We start from the raw sequence: 15300 nt of genomic DNA on the forward strand, positions 1-15300 counted from the left end.
TTTTGTCACATAGAGTATTAAAAAGACACACTCAATGGTTGAGATTTCATATAAGTAATAATTATTACTGTTTCATCAAGGTCATTCTTGAGGATGTTTTTTTCCTGCAAGTATAAGGAATACAATGATTAGTAGTTTGGTGCCCCTGTCTGATTCATGCTAAGGCAACCAGTACTTTCATCCACCACTGCATCATCAGAGCAAATGTCAACACAGTGAAAAAGGCAAATAACATCTTAGTGTTATTATGAAAATAGATATTCCCTTGTGCATTTTCCAGAAGATTCTAGGGGACCCCTAGAGGTTCAATGACTATACTTTGAGAACCACGACTTTAACTCTTTACCTCTTAAGAGTCACCTCAAGCTCATCCGGAATCCTTTATGTCCAGACCTAGTAGATTGAGAGCCAGTCCCCACTCTGGTCTACCAGAAGGCCACAATCTGAATTCTCCTTTTCTATGTCTTCCTTAGATGTTTGGTGCTTGAAAAGATAAGGTCCTTCAAAATAAACAGAGACCATGTCTAGTGCCAGGAGCTTGGCCACACTAGTCTGGCTGTGAATGTCATAAAGCTGATATTTATAAAGAGGTGCCTGCATATAGAGTCGGGGAGATGGCTCATCCTCTGCTGTCAGAGGTGTCTTGGAACTCCCCCAGATCCTGGCCTAGTCCCAAGTCTGACGTAGCATAAACCCTGCTCTGTAAGGGTTGTTGTTCTCACTCCTCTACGTAACTGGCTGGACGGTGTCGCTGACTCTAAGGTACTCCCTGGAGGAGAGGTGGGCTGGCCAGAGACATTATCCATGTATCCCAGACACTCATATGCTTCTCTCTGACCCGGGAACCTATATGCTCATGTCTTTAGGCTGTGATTATGTTCACCACTCACATGTTGATATTTATCCTGCCCAAAGCAGTGCTCAGTTAGGGATAAGAAATGAGGGTGGGGGGATGGTGGCACAGTAGTAATATTGTGGGATAAAGACCTGTGGAAGCCCTGGGCAAGCTAAGAAATGAAGTGATCTTTCAAAGCCATACTCTTTTGTTGCGGTTAAAAAACCCAACAACAACCAAAACAAGGACTCATCTGTCTAACCAATGGAAATTGACAAATGTTAATGTTTTGTCATGTTCATTGCAGATCTATTTAAATAAAAGAAATAAAACATCACAAACAAGATTTAGGTCCCCTAAGCCTCTATCCTTTAAATATTCATTGAACATTTGTTTTGAAAAACGGCTGTGAGAAAAGGCAGAGGATAATCACCCTCTCTTCCTCCCAGTGGTTCAACTTGCTTCAGACGCGCCCACCCCATTCAGCAAAGAAAAAAACAACAACATTAACTGACAATTAATGACCTTCCTTGGAAGGCCGGTCAGCAGCTGATCTCCCCCCCTCCCCATCTCAATATACCAACCAGATGCAGTTCTCTTTTTCAGAGGCGTTCTGGAAACTAGTTGTGGATCGTTGCATTTCGTGGGGATTTTGATGATGTTTCCTATAAACTGGCTGTCTGTGCACTGCTCGGGCCTGTCCATTCGTCCTTGTCTGGCTGGAGTTATGTGAGCCCACATGGATGACTTGGTCAAGCAAATTGGTAGTTGTCTGTGTCCTAGTCAGGAGTAAGAGAGAACACAAACAACCCACTCTTGCTCTTTTTTCTTCCCACATCTCCACAGCTACAGTAAATCAGATTGCCTGACATTTTTTTTTTAAAGCTGCATCTGAATCTCATGCCCTCAGACTAGAGATTTCCGTTATATCACTCAGTGCATGGCAAGAGCCATGGGCTTCTCTGATTAGTGAAGCTGAAGAGCAGAAATGAATCACAGCCCCTTTGTATTCTAGCGCATGGGTCTGGAATGAGTGAATGCAGGAGGCTGGCCAAAACACAACCCCAGTGACTCAATTCTTAAATGATTGAAAATGAACATAAGCTTGGGACTTAGGTTGAATAAATATCTCCATTTAATAAGCACCGAAGAGAGGGTTGAGGTGGCAGGACGAAGGTAGGGAGAGGGAGGACACCTGCTTCTGATAATCTTGCTCGGTTTCCCTTTCTGTAAGATGGGGCCACTTATCATGATCAGTGACAGAGGGCTGTCATTGTGAGCAGTATATTTTAAAAAGTGTCTTGAGAAATACCTTACAACAAATCAAAGACAATTTCGCAGGGACAAGAGTTGGGTTTTATGCCATAAAAGGAGAAAATTATAGACCTGGTCTTTCAGATCAGCTAAGTACCCAACCAGGAAAACAGGAATTATTCTGGCTTTTCTTAGAAAACTGGAAGGAATTTAGAGGCTCTTACAAGATGAATGGAATAAAAGCTAGAGTGCTAAGCTTTCTACCATTTGAGAATCAGGTAGAGCAGGACAGGACACTGAGAATACCTGGAGAGAAGAAGAAAGGCCATAACAGGAATTTGCATAAACTAGTAACTAATAAGCTTGGGAGGAAACGCAAAGGCTACCTTATTTGACCCCCAAATCAGAACTCCTCACCCCTTATTCGATCAACTCATTGTCTTACCTTTGCTTGAAAGTTTCCAGTGACAGGGAATCACCACCTCTTGAGGTAACCCATCCTAGTTTTGAGTATCATGCATTGTTATAGATTGTTTACCAAATCTCCCCCATGAAACGTTACTGCACTGAGTACCCTCAACCCCCACTCCTTCCCCTTCAGACATGCCCCAGGTCCCTGACAAGTTGTACCACTCAGAGCTGTGCACAGCACTCCAGCAGGAACCTCATCATTTGTGAGCAGCATGGAGTGGACACCAATAGACTTCTCCAGGCCCCCTTTAACCTCTCCCAACACCTCTCACCTGTGTGCTGTGGGAGCGGAGAGGTGAGGGGAGGAGAGGATAGAGGCAAGGCACATAGTGTAGATGATGTCTTGGTAGATGGGGCAGGATCCTGCCTTTTTAGCTCCAAGTTTCACTTAACACTTCACCTTGTCTCTACTTGGGGGTTTTCTGTTTGTTCTGGTGTCTGTGACAAGCATACAGTTAAATATTCTGGAGACACTGCATAATCTCCATAGTGCAGTGTTTCTCAAAGAGTGGTCCTTGGACCAGCAGCAGCAGCATCACCAGGCAACCTGTTAGAAATGCACATTATAGGACCTCACCCCAAACCTATTGTATCAGAAGCTCTGTGTCTTTTTTTTTTTAATTTTTTTAACGTTTTATTTATTTTTGAGACAGAGAGAGACAGAGCATGAATGGGGGAGGGGCAGAGAGAGAGGGAGACACAGAATCGGAAGCAGGCTCCAGGCTCTGAGCCATCAGCCCAGAGCCCGACGTGGGGCTCAAACTCACGGACCTCGAGATCGTGACCTGAGCTGAAGTCGGACGCTTAATCGACTGAGCCACCCAGGTGCCCCTGGCACTCTGTGTCTTAACAAGTCCTCTAGGTGATTCTGATTTGGGAAGCGCTGCTAAAGTCAATGCTCTTGGTGCCCCACCCACAAGTACCTGTGGAGCCCCTGCACTCCTTCCTGGCTGCTGTGAGCTGCTGAAGACTTATGATGGCTTCCTTCCCAGGAAAGCTTTTTTCTCCTGCCCTCTCATGCTGGCTTCCCTCCCTTTCTCCTGAGAGAACTTTTTCAATAAGTGATTTTTAGGAGAATCTCCATCTCAGGCTGTGCTGCTCAGGAATAGTCACCCAAAGTTGAGCAAGGAATTGAAAGATTTATGAAGATACTTAAGAGGTCCATATGGGTACCTGAAAAAAAAATCTAGATAATGTTGTAGAATGGGACATTTACTAGTTTTGTATGTAGATATAGTTTGGGAGATGCCCCACCATGCTTTGGGAGGAATGCCAGAGACAGAATGGTGACACTGAATTTCTTCAGCACGAGAGGATGGCAGACACAGCCCTTAGCATTCTTGCTGCATTTCAGCATCATTAGTTCATTCTCAGACCTGCAGTGAGGTTGGTGATTAAGGGCTCTTGGCTGATAAGTAGAATGAATCACAAGGAGGTTCAGTGATGGCTGAAAGTCAGTCACTGAATAAAATTGAGATTCCGTTTCCACCCACTCACCCACTACTGCCAACAGTCCAGTTCTTTCTCCGATGATCTAGTGACATTCATCAGAAGGAAATCTTCACTCCGCAGCAGCTATTCTCCTAGAACTGATAGGAGAAAAATTAGCAAAATGGACAAAGTCTCAATAAGAGAAGAGACTAATAGCCAACATTTAACATAGAAAACAACTAGATGCTTTCATCAACTGCATGGTTTGCTGTGTTTGCCTAGAATGAAAGATAGATTTGACAATTATTTGTATTGGGGCCATGTTGCTTCAGATACTGAAATACTGAAATGGACTAGATCACATCAAATCTCCAGAAAAATGATGCCCACACACTTCTGTGAGTGGCTTGAGTTGGGTCTAAGAGGTGCTGCTGCATTGGGACTTGAAGATGGGGGAAGGGTTGAACTTCAATAGGTAAGGTGGCTTCTATGTGGACAGGGCTGATGCTATTCTGTGGTCTTCTGGAACTCCTGCCATCACTAGACTGGCTGGGGTGGATGAGATCCTGAATCTGTTGGTCATGTCTGATTTGGAGGCATATTTAGCATAGACCCCTTGTGGGGAGGTATGTTGACTTGTAGATGCAGAGTCTCTTGGCTGTGGTGTGTAACCATGACCTTTTGTGCTTGGCTCAGTAAATCATTTCATTCAGCAAGTGGTTTTATTGAATCCTGATTATGTACCAGCCAGGTGCTGGGGATAGAGAGATGAAAGACACAGTCCTTGATTTCATGGGCCGCCGGGGGAGAGAGAGATATGGAGCAATGATCACCCTCAGTTTGGTAAGCGCTAAGGAAGTACATAGGAGGTGTGCCCTGCCTGGTCTGGCTGGTGGCTGGGAGAGGAGGTGAAGTGATTCTTGAACAGTCTTGAAGGGTAAGAAGAAAGGATCATAGGAGAGGAAGATGGGGAGAGGGAGAGGAAATAGAATGCTAGCCCTGGCTGAAGGGCCAGCATGAAGGCCCTTCGTGAAACCTACATAGATCCTTGTGGCTGAAGCTCCAGGTGTGCATAGCAGGTGGGCTGGCGGGGAGGAAGGGACAGCAGCAGGACCCAGTCTGGGGAGGGAGGGCGGCCGGGGTGGGGGGTGGTGGTGGTGGCAAGAGCATGAAGGGTCTGGGATGCCACCGACAGCACTTCCTAAAGGTGGTGGGAGTCATGTGGGTATTAATCAGCAGAGTGACTGAGATCAGATGTTTAGAAAAAGTCTTTATGGTGGCAGTGTGGAGGCTGGAGTGGAAGGGGACAGGCAGAGCAGGTAGCGTTGTGCTGGAACCCAGGAAAGATACCATGAGAGTTTGAATAAGGCAGTATTTTTAAAACAATTTTTTTAATGTTTATTTTTGAGAGACAGAGAGACAGAGCACAAGTGGGGGAGGGGCAGAGAAGGAGGGAGACACAGAATCCCAAGCAGGCTCCAGGCTCTGAGTTGTCAGCACAGAACCCCTAGTGGGGTTCGAACTCACGAACCATGAGATCATGACTTGAACTGAAGTTGGATGCTTAACTGACTGAGCCACCCAGGTGCCCCCCACCTTTTTTAAATGTTTATTTTATTTTTGAGAAAGAGAGAGAGAGAGAGAGAGAGAGAGAGAGAGAGAGCACAAGCAGGGGAGGTACAGAGAGAGAGGAAGACAGAGGATCTGAAGCAGGTTTGTGCCCACAGCAGACAGCCTAATGCAGGACTACAACTCACTTATGAACCTGCGAGATCATGACCTGAGCTGAAGTCAGATGCTTAACCAACTGAGCCACCCAGGAGCCCCAAGTATTTCTTATTCTGTATTAGACAGATGTCCATTTTAGTCTCAACATCCCCCCACCCCCAATTAGCTGTGTGACCTACGGCAAGTTACCTTACCTCTCCAAGTCTTGCTTTTCCCATATGTAAGATGGTCTAATGAGTCCTTACCTTGCAAAGCTGTGAGGATTGCATGTAAAGTGCTTGGTGCAGTGTGTAGAGCACAGTAATCACTAAAAAATGGTATCTTTATTCTTGTTTTTGTGCAGCCATCCTAATTTGGATAGTCTCCCTAAAAGCAGGCACTGAGGCAGGGACTTGGGTGCAAGAAATTTGTTTGGGAAGTGACCCTAGAAAGCACTGAGGAAAGTGAGGTAGGGAAACACCAATGAGCGGGGGTATTGCTGGGTGCCTTGCTGCTGTGGGCAACTGGGGCTCAAATTCACTTGGGATTCTAAGGAGAACTGTGTAGAACATAACTCAAAACTGCCCCTCCAAAAGACAGGAAAGCTGGGGTGTTTGTCCACCAAACTCATCCCTAATTGGCTGAAGGTTGCCTCTGCAGGTCTTAAATCCCCCATCCTTCCAGACTGCTCTGTGCACAGGCTGAATAAACTTGTGTGGCCCTACCAGTGTTGGGGCCTCAAGCAAGTCTCAAGCAGCAGAGACAGACGTGATGATGGAGACTATCACAGATGCAACCCGAAGCAGCCTCTGAAGCTGAGGTGGACTTCAGAGTGGGAACTTGGGCAGAGTATTAGATCTCCTGCGTGGAGTGAAGGAACACTTAAAAAGATATGTAGAGGGCCGCCTGGGTGGCTCAGTCGGTTAAGCCACCCACACTTGATCTCAGCTCAGGTCATGTAGAGCCTGCTTGGGATTCTCTCTTTCCCCCTCTCTCTGCCCCTTTCTGCTCACTCACTCTCTCTCTCTTTCTCTCTCACTCTCTCTCAAAATAAAAAAGTAAACTTAAAAAAATATTTAGAAAATAGAACCAACGGATCTTGATTGAGCGGAAGAAAGAAATAGGGTGGAGTCTTAAAATGGTGTGTATTTTGGGTTTGGTCTATAAACTGTGGTCCCATTCATTGGGTTTAGAACAATTGCCAGAGAGGTAGTTTGGGGGATGATGGTGGTAAGGAAAGGGGGTGATTTCCATTTGGACACAATGAGTCCAAAGTGTCCATCATATAGCCAAGTGTCACAGTGGGTGGGCAAAATGGAATTTCCCTGATTCGCCTTAAACTATGTGGATTTTACTCTGACATGTTGAAATTTCTTTTACAAGTTTCGTGGGAGCAAATCCTGTACTCGGATAATGAGTGAAGACTTTTTCCCCCTGGTAAAAGGGCACATTTAATCTGGCATTTTAACTGATGCCTTTTAAAACAGCCTGGTGTCTCTTTTTACCTGCTGTTCACTCATTAGGTGACTTTGAACTTGTTGGTGAATTCCATTGCAGATTATTTTCCTCTGAAGAAAGGGAATAATAAATACTCTCTTGAGTTATTGCATAGCTGTTGAAAACTAGACAGCATTTTCAAAGCCCTTCTGAGTTGTTGCAAAGCACAGTTCTCCATCGAGTATTGTATTACTTTGCTTCAGTTTGCTTTTAAAACTTAGAGCATTCCAATTATCCCGTTGTTACTGAATTCAATACTAAAGTGAATATGCTTGTTTTCTAAAATGGAATTTTTAGAGGATAAAACCTTATGTGTGCCAAGTGAGATAAGCCAGATAGTTAGCTAATTATGGCATGGAACTCATCCTGATTGTATATATATTTTCTCTCCATGTGCATATATATTTGTATTGAAGATATGCATCCTGTTTTCACTCTATTTCAGAATGCATTTTTCAATAGATGTTGAAACCACTTACATTTTAATTTTCTGAAGTGGTTTCTTTGATGGATATTTTATTATAGGAAGTGTAGGACATCCAAGTCAATGGGGCCAGATATAAAAATATGAAACTGGGAAAGTCTGGCTTGAGCTTTCTCTTTCAAGGTGACACTCCCACTTCCCCAAGGACTTTCCCATGTCCCAGTGCTCACTGCCAAGGTGCCTAAGGGTTGTTGGCCTCCAGCTCGAGAGAGGTGTTTGTGATACCATCACAGATCTCTAAGGTTTGTGAGCTGGCCTGTGATGTTTACTTTAGCTGCACTTGTTTGTAGAGTGTTGAGTATACACAAGGCTCTGAATGACATACTGAAAGAGGAAAAAGTGAAGAAAGCAAACTGATTGAGAAACAAGGCCAGACAGCCCGAGTCTGTGTCCTCTTCCCTAGTGGTGGGACTGGGCTGATAGTTACTATAGAGATTGGCTTTCAAGGAAGGCAAGATAGAACGAAGCAATTATTACCATGGGCTGGGCATTGTCCTAAGTATTCGGCATTTAGAGCTGTTCATTTAATTTAATAAGTAATATATTTTCTTAGAAATGTACACAAAGTCAACATTTCTAGAGAAAAGCATGAAGCCTCTTGCACTTAACTCCCATTTCTCTGAGAGCTCCTGCTGCTGGCCCTTAGAACTCCCCTCCAACTCCCCCACCCCTGCCTTTTTTTTTTTTTTGGTTTAAACAAACAATTTTATGGACTGAATTGTATGTTTGATTTTTTTTTTAAGTTCTAAGCAAAAATAAGGTCTCTTAATGGTCATTTCTCTAAGGGAAAATATGATGGTGAAGTCATAGAGGTTTTGACAACTGATTTTTTGGATTAATGAAATAGTTTTCATGGTACAAAATAAAATAATGACAATGACAGTATTTTACTTTGGAAGGATAAAAACAGGCAAACACATTCAGAGATTGAATGCTTTCTTTCTTTCTTTCTCTCTCTCTTTCTTTCTTTCTTTCTTTCTTTCTTTCTTTCTTTCTTTCATTTTTGAGAGAGAGACAAACAGACCACGAGTGGAGGAGGGGCAGAGACAGAGGGAAGCACAGAATCCGAAGCAGGTTCCAGGCTCTGAGTTGTCAGCACAGAACCGGAGGCAGGGCTTGATCCCACCAAAGGTGAGCTCATGACCTGAACTGAAGTCGGCCGCTTAACTGACTGAGGCACCCAGGCACCCCAGAGATCGGATGTTTTTAGACGGCAGTGTGGGATTATTGGTCCTTCGGCTCTGCATTTGATGGGACTGGCTCAAGAATAAAGATGTAGATGTTGAAATGGGAGTTCTAGCTAGGGCTCTCTCTGCTGGCGCCTGGTCATCGTGGCTCTGGAGCTGTCTGGTAACCTAGCCACATCTGATGCTTTCTTTTAGAACGGGATGTCTGGGCAGTCTGAACTTGTCAGGCACATGCTCAGCTCAGTTGCATGAAGAAACCGCTGAACTTTGTGTAGGCCGTGGGTGGCGAAGCACTTGTGTGTGACCACCCTGCTGTTTGGCTTGGAGCCACCACTGGTTTCAATTATGACTTCAACAGGCAGCTTTGAGGGCTCCTCTATTCATTACAGTGCCTCACACTCTGTAATTAGTAATAAGGGAACACAGGCACTTCACAAATATAAAGAGCTAAACAATAATCAGGCGGTAAAGGCAATGCATTGGGACTTTTCCACCTCTTTGTTTCTTTCAAGATAAAAAAAAAAACAACCTCTTGTTGCTTCATTTTATTTTCTTGCCTTGAATAATCTGGGTTTGAATCTCATTCTGGGCACTGATTAGCTGTGTGACTTTGGGCATTTTACCTAACCTTGCTGTGCCCCAGTTTCCTTATCTGTAAATGGAGATAATGATAGTTCCCATCTCATGGGGGGTAGTTTGAGGATTAAATGAGATAATTCATGCAGATGCTTTGTAAGGAGCTCTGCTCATTTTAAAGCTTGTTCAGTAAATGCTAGCGCTTATTGTTATCATTTTAATTTCCAATGAAATGAATGCATTAAATATAAGAAATAGACATAGGTCTTTTAGAGTGGCTTTTTAAAAACCTTCCATAACAAACATCAAGTACATGCAAACACACAAATAGATCAGTATCATTACCCTCCTCCATCTCCACATGTACCCATGCTAGCAGTGGCAATGATCCATATTTTATCAGTCTTGTTTCATGTAGCCCCATGTTTCCTTCTAGAATATTTTAAAGCAAATCCCAAGTACCATGTCATTTCACCCGTACATTTGAGTGTCTTTTTGCTATTAACATCCTATATGCTAAGGGCTCCTTGAGATTAGGTCTTCTTAACCTCGAACTCCAGCTCTTAGAGGAGTTACTGCAGTTAGTAAAAACTCAACAGATGTTTAATTAGTGAATGAACAGCCCGAACAGCTTTCTCCACTTTTTGTAGATGCACCATAAATATCTGTTGAGTGAATAAATGAGGAAAAGGATTTTATAGAGTGCCTGATGTAAATGGAGTTGTGCATGATTTACAAAATAAAGTATTTTTAATACTCAGATGAGACTTTCCAATACTTGGAAATTTAATATTGCTGTGAATATTAATAATGCACAAATAATTAGCACTTGAAAGAAGGTTTAATTCTGGCTCTTAGATTATTTGTGAATGTCTAACTGTAGGCAACTTCATGAAAAGCAATTAGCAGATTCTTCAAACACATGACAAATCCTTTATTACTGTGCTTATAAGTGACACGGTTTACAGAAAACCAAATGTAATTAAGTAACATTGAACTTGAAATCTACCACAGACTCAAGATATACAAGGTATACTTGGCAAGGCAAAAATTCTCAAACACTAGGTTGTTTCAGGTGAAAGGTAAATTTCCATTAAGTAATTCCCATTTTTTTTTTGTCTTACAGACAGTTCCTTTGGCAATAACTTCCACTTTAGCTTTTATTATATAAAAATATAACAAAATTTCATTATATACAAACATTACATTACACAATGTACAGGTTAAAAACACTAAGAAAATGGCAAGCCGCAAGTGAAATTAAAGTCAATAGCATGATAAGAAAAATTAAATACTGCACACATTTCATAAAAATTACATTAACTACATTTTTGTTTGCAAATACCAAACAGTACCAATGTGATTGGAAATAGCTTCCAACAACTTCATTTTAAGGCACATCTTGCATATTTATATATACAACACTGAAACCTGTCAATAATTTAGGGGCTTCTCGGAGTGACCTGTATATGTTGTGAAGACATGCAGCATGGGATTACACATTTTCATTGGCTTCCTTCTTTGGGGACAGGTACCTGCCAGGGGGGGACTGATAGAGGGGTACCCCAATCTCCTGCAAGTCTGGGAGCCTCCCCGGGCGGGGAGGGGAGAGCAGAGTGACTGTCCTGTCATAGTCCCTGTGTAGCACTTTCTCATAGACGCTCTGCAGCCCCACTGTCTTGGGCAGCTGGGCCTGGTAGTAATTGTCCCTGCGCAGAGGATCACGAGGCAGGGACGTGCTCTTACAGAAGGTAGACATCTGGGCCGGTGGGTGAGGCGGGGGATGTGTGTTGGGCCCTCCGCATGACGGGCTCCAGCAGCGGTCAGAGTGGCCCAGGATCTTACACTCAGCGGTGCACGCCCACAGTCCTAACAGAAAAGAGAAAGGGAGAGAGGGTGATGATTGTTACTGAGATTGCATACAGCTACGCCTCCCTCTTCAGAATGTCAGACGGGGTCAGGGTGGCTGAAAAAAAGAGTATGGGGGTGAACGCGACGATTCAAGATTTGAAAGAAATACTGCTTCCTATGAAGCCACCTTAACACGAAGTTGGTTCAGCTTTTTGGCTGGAAGCAAATTAAAAACCTGATAAGCAGAATTCCCCTCCTCAGGTAGCTAGCGTCACCCCTGCCTCCGCCTAACCGGATGGGATTGTGTTCTTTATTTAGGTGGTGGAGCTGCCTCGACGAGGCATTTTGAAATTCTTCTCTCTGAGGAAGGCTGGGATCCCAAACCCCGAGGACTGAAAAAAGTGGGGAAGGAGGAGGAGGGCTGGGGGAACAGAGAGTGAGAGGAGGGCAGAAGGGGGCGGGGAGAGAAGGAACGTTGAACTTGGCAGGAAAGAAGAGTCCTCACCACTCTGCATGTGGTTGATGAGATCCTTTTTCAGAGCGTCCCCGCTGATGTCGGAATCGCTGTCGTTGAAATCACTGTCCCCTTTGCCGCTGTCTTTGCCGCTGAACTTCTCAGCTTCTCGGCCGGAGATGGTATTGAAAGAGTGTCCTTTCCAGACCGCCACAGGGGGCGCCGGCTCCTTTCCGAAGCCGGGAGAGGCACCGTAGGGCTGCAGCAGGGAATGGGAGTAGCGGGGCGGGGGTGGGATGGAGGGAGGGAGCGGTGAGGATTGGACAAGAAACAAACAAAAAAAAAAAAAACAAGTGTGACAGGTTAGACCTCTCCGGCGCAAGCACACCCAGAACCCTCCATCCCTTCCCCCAGCCTGTCCGCGGAGCACGGAGGGGGGCGCCCAGCCGAAGGAAGGCCTCACCTCGGCGTGCGCGCCGCGGAGCCGCTGCTGCCCCTCGAAGTGACAGGAGCTTTCCCCGGTGGCGCTGCCGCCCTCCGAGCCCGGCACTTCGGCCGCAGCGACCGCGGGCGGGGGCGGGTCGGCCGCGGGGCTGCCAAAGGGCGCTTTGCCGCTGCCAGGGAAGGTGAGCACGTCGAACATGTTGGGCCTGGGCCCGGCTCCCCGGGCAGCCTCCTCCGGGGAGCCGGGAGCCGAGGCTCCGCCGCCCGCCGCCCCGGGCCGCTCTTCCCGGCGGGCCCCCCCTTTGCGCACCTCCTTCTTGCGGCGGTTGCAGGTGGTGGCGATGGCGATGATGGCGGCCAGCAGCAGCGTGCAGCTTCCCGCCAACACGATGATGACGATTAGCGGCGTGTCCCATTGTAGCGCCGGCCCCGACGCCGCGAGCCGCGAGCCAGGCGGGCGAGAGCGCTCCGGGCTCCCTGCACTGGCGGGCGCCACCAGCCCGCGTCCGTCACCTGCTGTCACCACGAAGCTGACAGTGGCAGTGGTGGAGAGCGGGGGGCGGCCGCCGTCGGATATGACCAACAGAGCCCGGAAGACGCGGCCGGGGGGCTCCTGGGAGAGGTCGTCTGTGAGCACTATCTCCCCCGTGCGGCGGCCGATGGCGAAGGCTTCTCGCGGCTCCTGCTGCTGTAGCTCGAATGCCAGCTCCCCGTTGGCACCATCGTCTGCGTCCCGGGCCTGCACACGCGCCACCGCCGTGTCCCTTGCCGTGCGCCCGGGGACCGCCACTTCCAGGGTCCCGTTGGCCGGCGCCGGGTGCACCAGGACGGGTGCGTGGTCGTTCTGGTCCAGTACTCTCACTTGCACCAGGGCACTGCTGGAGAGCTGAGGGGAGCCACCGTCACTCGCCTGGATGCGCACGTCGAGCTGGCGTAGGGTCTCATAGTCGAAGCTTCGCAGCGCGTAGATGGCCCCGGTAGCCGGGTCTACCGACACATAGGTGGACACCGAGCCCCCGGCACGGCCTACTTCGGCCTCCAGCAGCCGGTAGGTGACCTGGCCGTTGCGGCCCAGGTCCGGATCCCGGGCGGCTACCGTGGCCAAGTAGGCTCCGGGCGGGTTGTTCTCACGTACGGACACCTCATAGACTGGTCGTGTGAAAAGTGGCGCGTTGTCATTCTCGTCGCTCACGCGCACCGTGTAGGGCCGCACGGTGCGTAGAGGGGGCGCGCCTCTGTCCTCGGCCACCAGCGTCAGGTTGTACTCAGCGATGCGCTCGCGGTCCAGGGACGCCGCGGTCACCACCAGGTAGCTGCCCGCGTAGGCCGGCTGCAGCCGGAAATGCTCGTGCCCGTAGAGGGCGCAGCGCACCTGCCCATTGGCGCCCGAGTCTCTGTCCGAGGTGCTGACCAGCGCCACCAGGCTCTCGCGCGCCGCCCCCTCTGGCACCAGCGAGATGGCGCCGGCCTCCGGCGTTCCAGGTCCGGTCGGCGAGGTCGCGTCCGCACCCCCGAGAGCGGCGGCGGCGGCGGCGGCGGCGGCGAAGGGAGAGGCGGCAGGCGCGCCCGGGGCGGCCAGCGGGGTGATGGTGATGTCCGGAGCGTTGTCATTGACGTCGCGGATGCGCACGATGACTTTGCAGGTGGAGGCCCGAGGCCCGGGACCGCGGTCCTGGGCCCGCACGTCTAGCTCATAGGTGTCCTGGCGCTCGTAGTCCACGGGTCCTGCCAGGGTGAGGCGGCCCGAGCGCGGGTCCAGGCGGAAGAGGCGGCGCGCCTCGGGCGGGGTGCGGGCACCGAAGGCAAACACCACGTCGCCGTTGGGGCCCTCGTCGGGGTCGGCTGCGTCCAGGTCCAGCAGCAGGGAGCCCACGGGCGCGTCCTCCGCCAGCTCCACCTCGGCCACGGCACCCTGCGGGAAGGCCGGGCTGTGGTCGTTGTCGTCCAGCACTCGCACGCTGAGGGCGGCAGTGGCGGAGCGCGGCGGGCGGCCGCCGTCCTGGGCCACTAGCTCCAGGCTGTAGGCGGCCTGGCTCTCGCGGTCCAACTCCTGCAGCAGCACCAGGTCCGCGCACTGGGCGCCGTCCGCGCGCGTCTGCAGCTCCACGCGGAAGGGGCTGTGAGGCTCGGCCAGGCGCACGCTCTGCAGCCCGTTGGCTCCCACATCCTCGTCCACCGGCACCTCCAGCGGGATGCGCGTGCCCACAGCTGCGCCCTCGGACACCTCCACGGGGATCTGGGCCCGGGGAAAGCGCGGCGCGTGATCGTTGATGTCCCTCACCTCCACCTCCACGTGTATCAGCCGGAACTGCTCCTGCGAGAAGCTGACCACGTCGAAGGCCAGCACGCACTGTGGTGCCTGGCCGCACAGCCGCTCGCGGTCCAGGCCCGCGTCCCCGACGGTCAGCTGCCCGTCGCCCTCGCGCACTCGGAGCAGCGAGCTGTTGAACTGCTTCATCAGGCGGAAGCTTGTGTCTCCGGATACTTTCATATGCAGGTCCTCAGCTAGGGTCCCGATGACCGTGCCAGGAGCGTCCTCCTCGAAGGTGCTGTATCGCACTGTCTTGCTCTGGGCCACTGAAAGCACCCAACAGAGGCTGAAGAGCTGTAAAGGGAAAAGGCAGGGGCTGCCCCCGCGCCTCACCGGACTCATGCCGCTAGCCCCAAGTGCTATTCCAAAAAGCTGAGGGAGCAATTCCTCTCTGGTTTGCAGGTGCAGGTCCGGGCGTGAGTCCCAGGCTCCTCCGAGCACGCTCTTTGCGAGCCCAGTGCGGGAGATCTGTGGGCTGCAGCTCGAGGTTCCGGCGGGCTCTGAGGACGCTCAGTCCGGTGCACACTACACACCTCTCCCTTCCTTCTATAGCTGCTGGAGCTGCGCCGCTGCGCGCCGCCTCCGCTTTTATGACAGCCGATATGCAAATAACCAGAGCCGGGCGGCCAATGGCAGCTTCACGCTCGCGCCGCTCCTACGCCAGCCTCTGACAATCCCTTTAATGTGGAAAGGCTTAGAGGGGAAAACAAGAAAGGAAAATTAGGGAATCTTTTCTTTGTTTAACTCCTTTCGCCTTTTTTCCTTTCCTGTCAGCGCCCTGAATACAGAGGAGTTGGC

General features: G+C 49.3%; 1 protein-coding gene across 3 annotated transcripts; it reads right to left on the minus strand.

Annotated features, from left to right (window-relative positions):
- Positions 1–631: 631 nt before the first annotated feature.
- PCDH8 (protocadherin 8) lies at positions 632–15041 on the minus strand. 3 transcript variants are annotated; one of them, XR_007155201.1, is made up of 6 exons: positions 12211–15041; positions 11799–12006; positions 10479–11311; positions 9223–9228; positions 1935–1939; positions 632–642 (listed from the first exon to the last, which is right to left on the minus strand). XR_007155201.1 is itself a non-coding variant. In XM_047873631.1 (3 exons), exons 1-3 carry the CDS (start codon positions 14842–14844, stop codon positions 10938–10940), a joined length of 2925 nt encoding a protein of 974 aa, XP_047729587.1. In that variant the 5' UTR covers positions 14845–15041; the 3' UTR covers positions 10359–10937. The 3 variants fall into 3 exon arrangements, 2 of the variants coding, with proteins under 2 accessions (XP_047729587.1, XP_047729573.1); XM_047873631.1 differs by lacking the exons at positions 632–642; positions 1935–1939; positions 9223–9228 and having other exon boundaries at positions 10359–11311; positions 12502–15041; XM_047873617.1 differs by lacking the exons at positions 632–642; positions 1935–1939; positions 9223–9228 and having other exon boundaries at positions 10359–11311.
- Between the last annotated feature and the right edge of the window lie 259 nt (positions 15042–15300).

This window comes from Prionailurus viverrinus, chromosome A1 (genome assembly GCF_022837055.1).
Source record: "Prionailurus viverrinus isolate Anna chromosome A1, UM_Priviv_1.0, whole genome shotgun sequence".
Classification (NCBI taxonomy): Eukaryota; Metazoa; Chordata; class Mammalia; order Carnivora; family Felidae; genus Prionailurus; species Prionailurus viverrinus.

What these genes read in the sequence shown, in the direction of transcription:
- PCDH8 (XM_047873617.1), bottom strand. Translation starts at nt 14,844, where the DNA reads ATGAGTCCGGTGAGGCGCGGGGGCAGCCCCTGCCTTTTCCCTTTACAG. An exon ending in TCCGCGGCGCGCACGCCGAG is followed by an intron (nt 12,007 to 12,210) that starts GTGAGGCCTTCC and finishes TCCCTGCTGCAG; the next exon opens with CCCTACGGTGCCTCTCCCGG. An exon ending in CATCAACCACATGCAGAGTG is followed by an intron (nt 11,312 to 11,798) that starts GTGAGGACTCTT and finishes CTTTTCTGTTAG; the next exon opens with GACTGTGGGCGTGCACCGCT.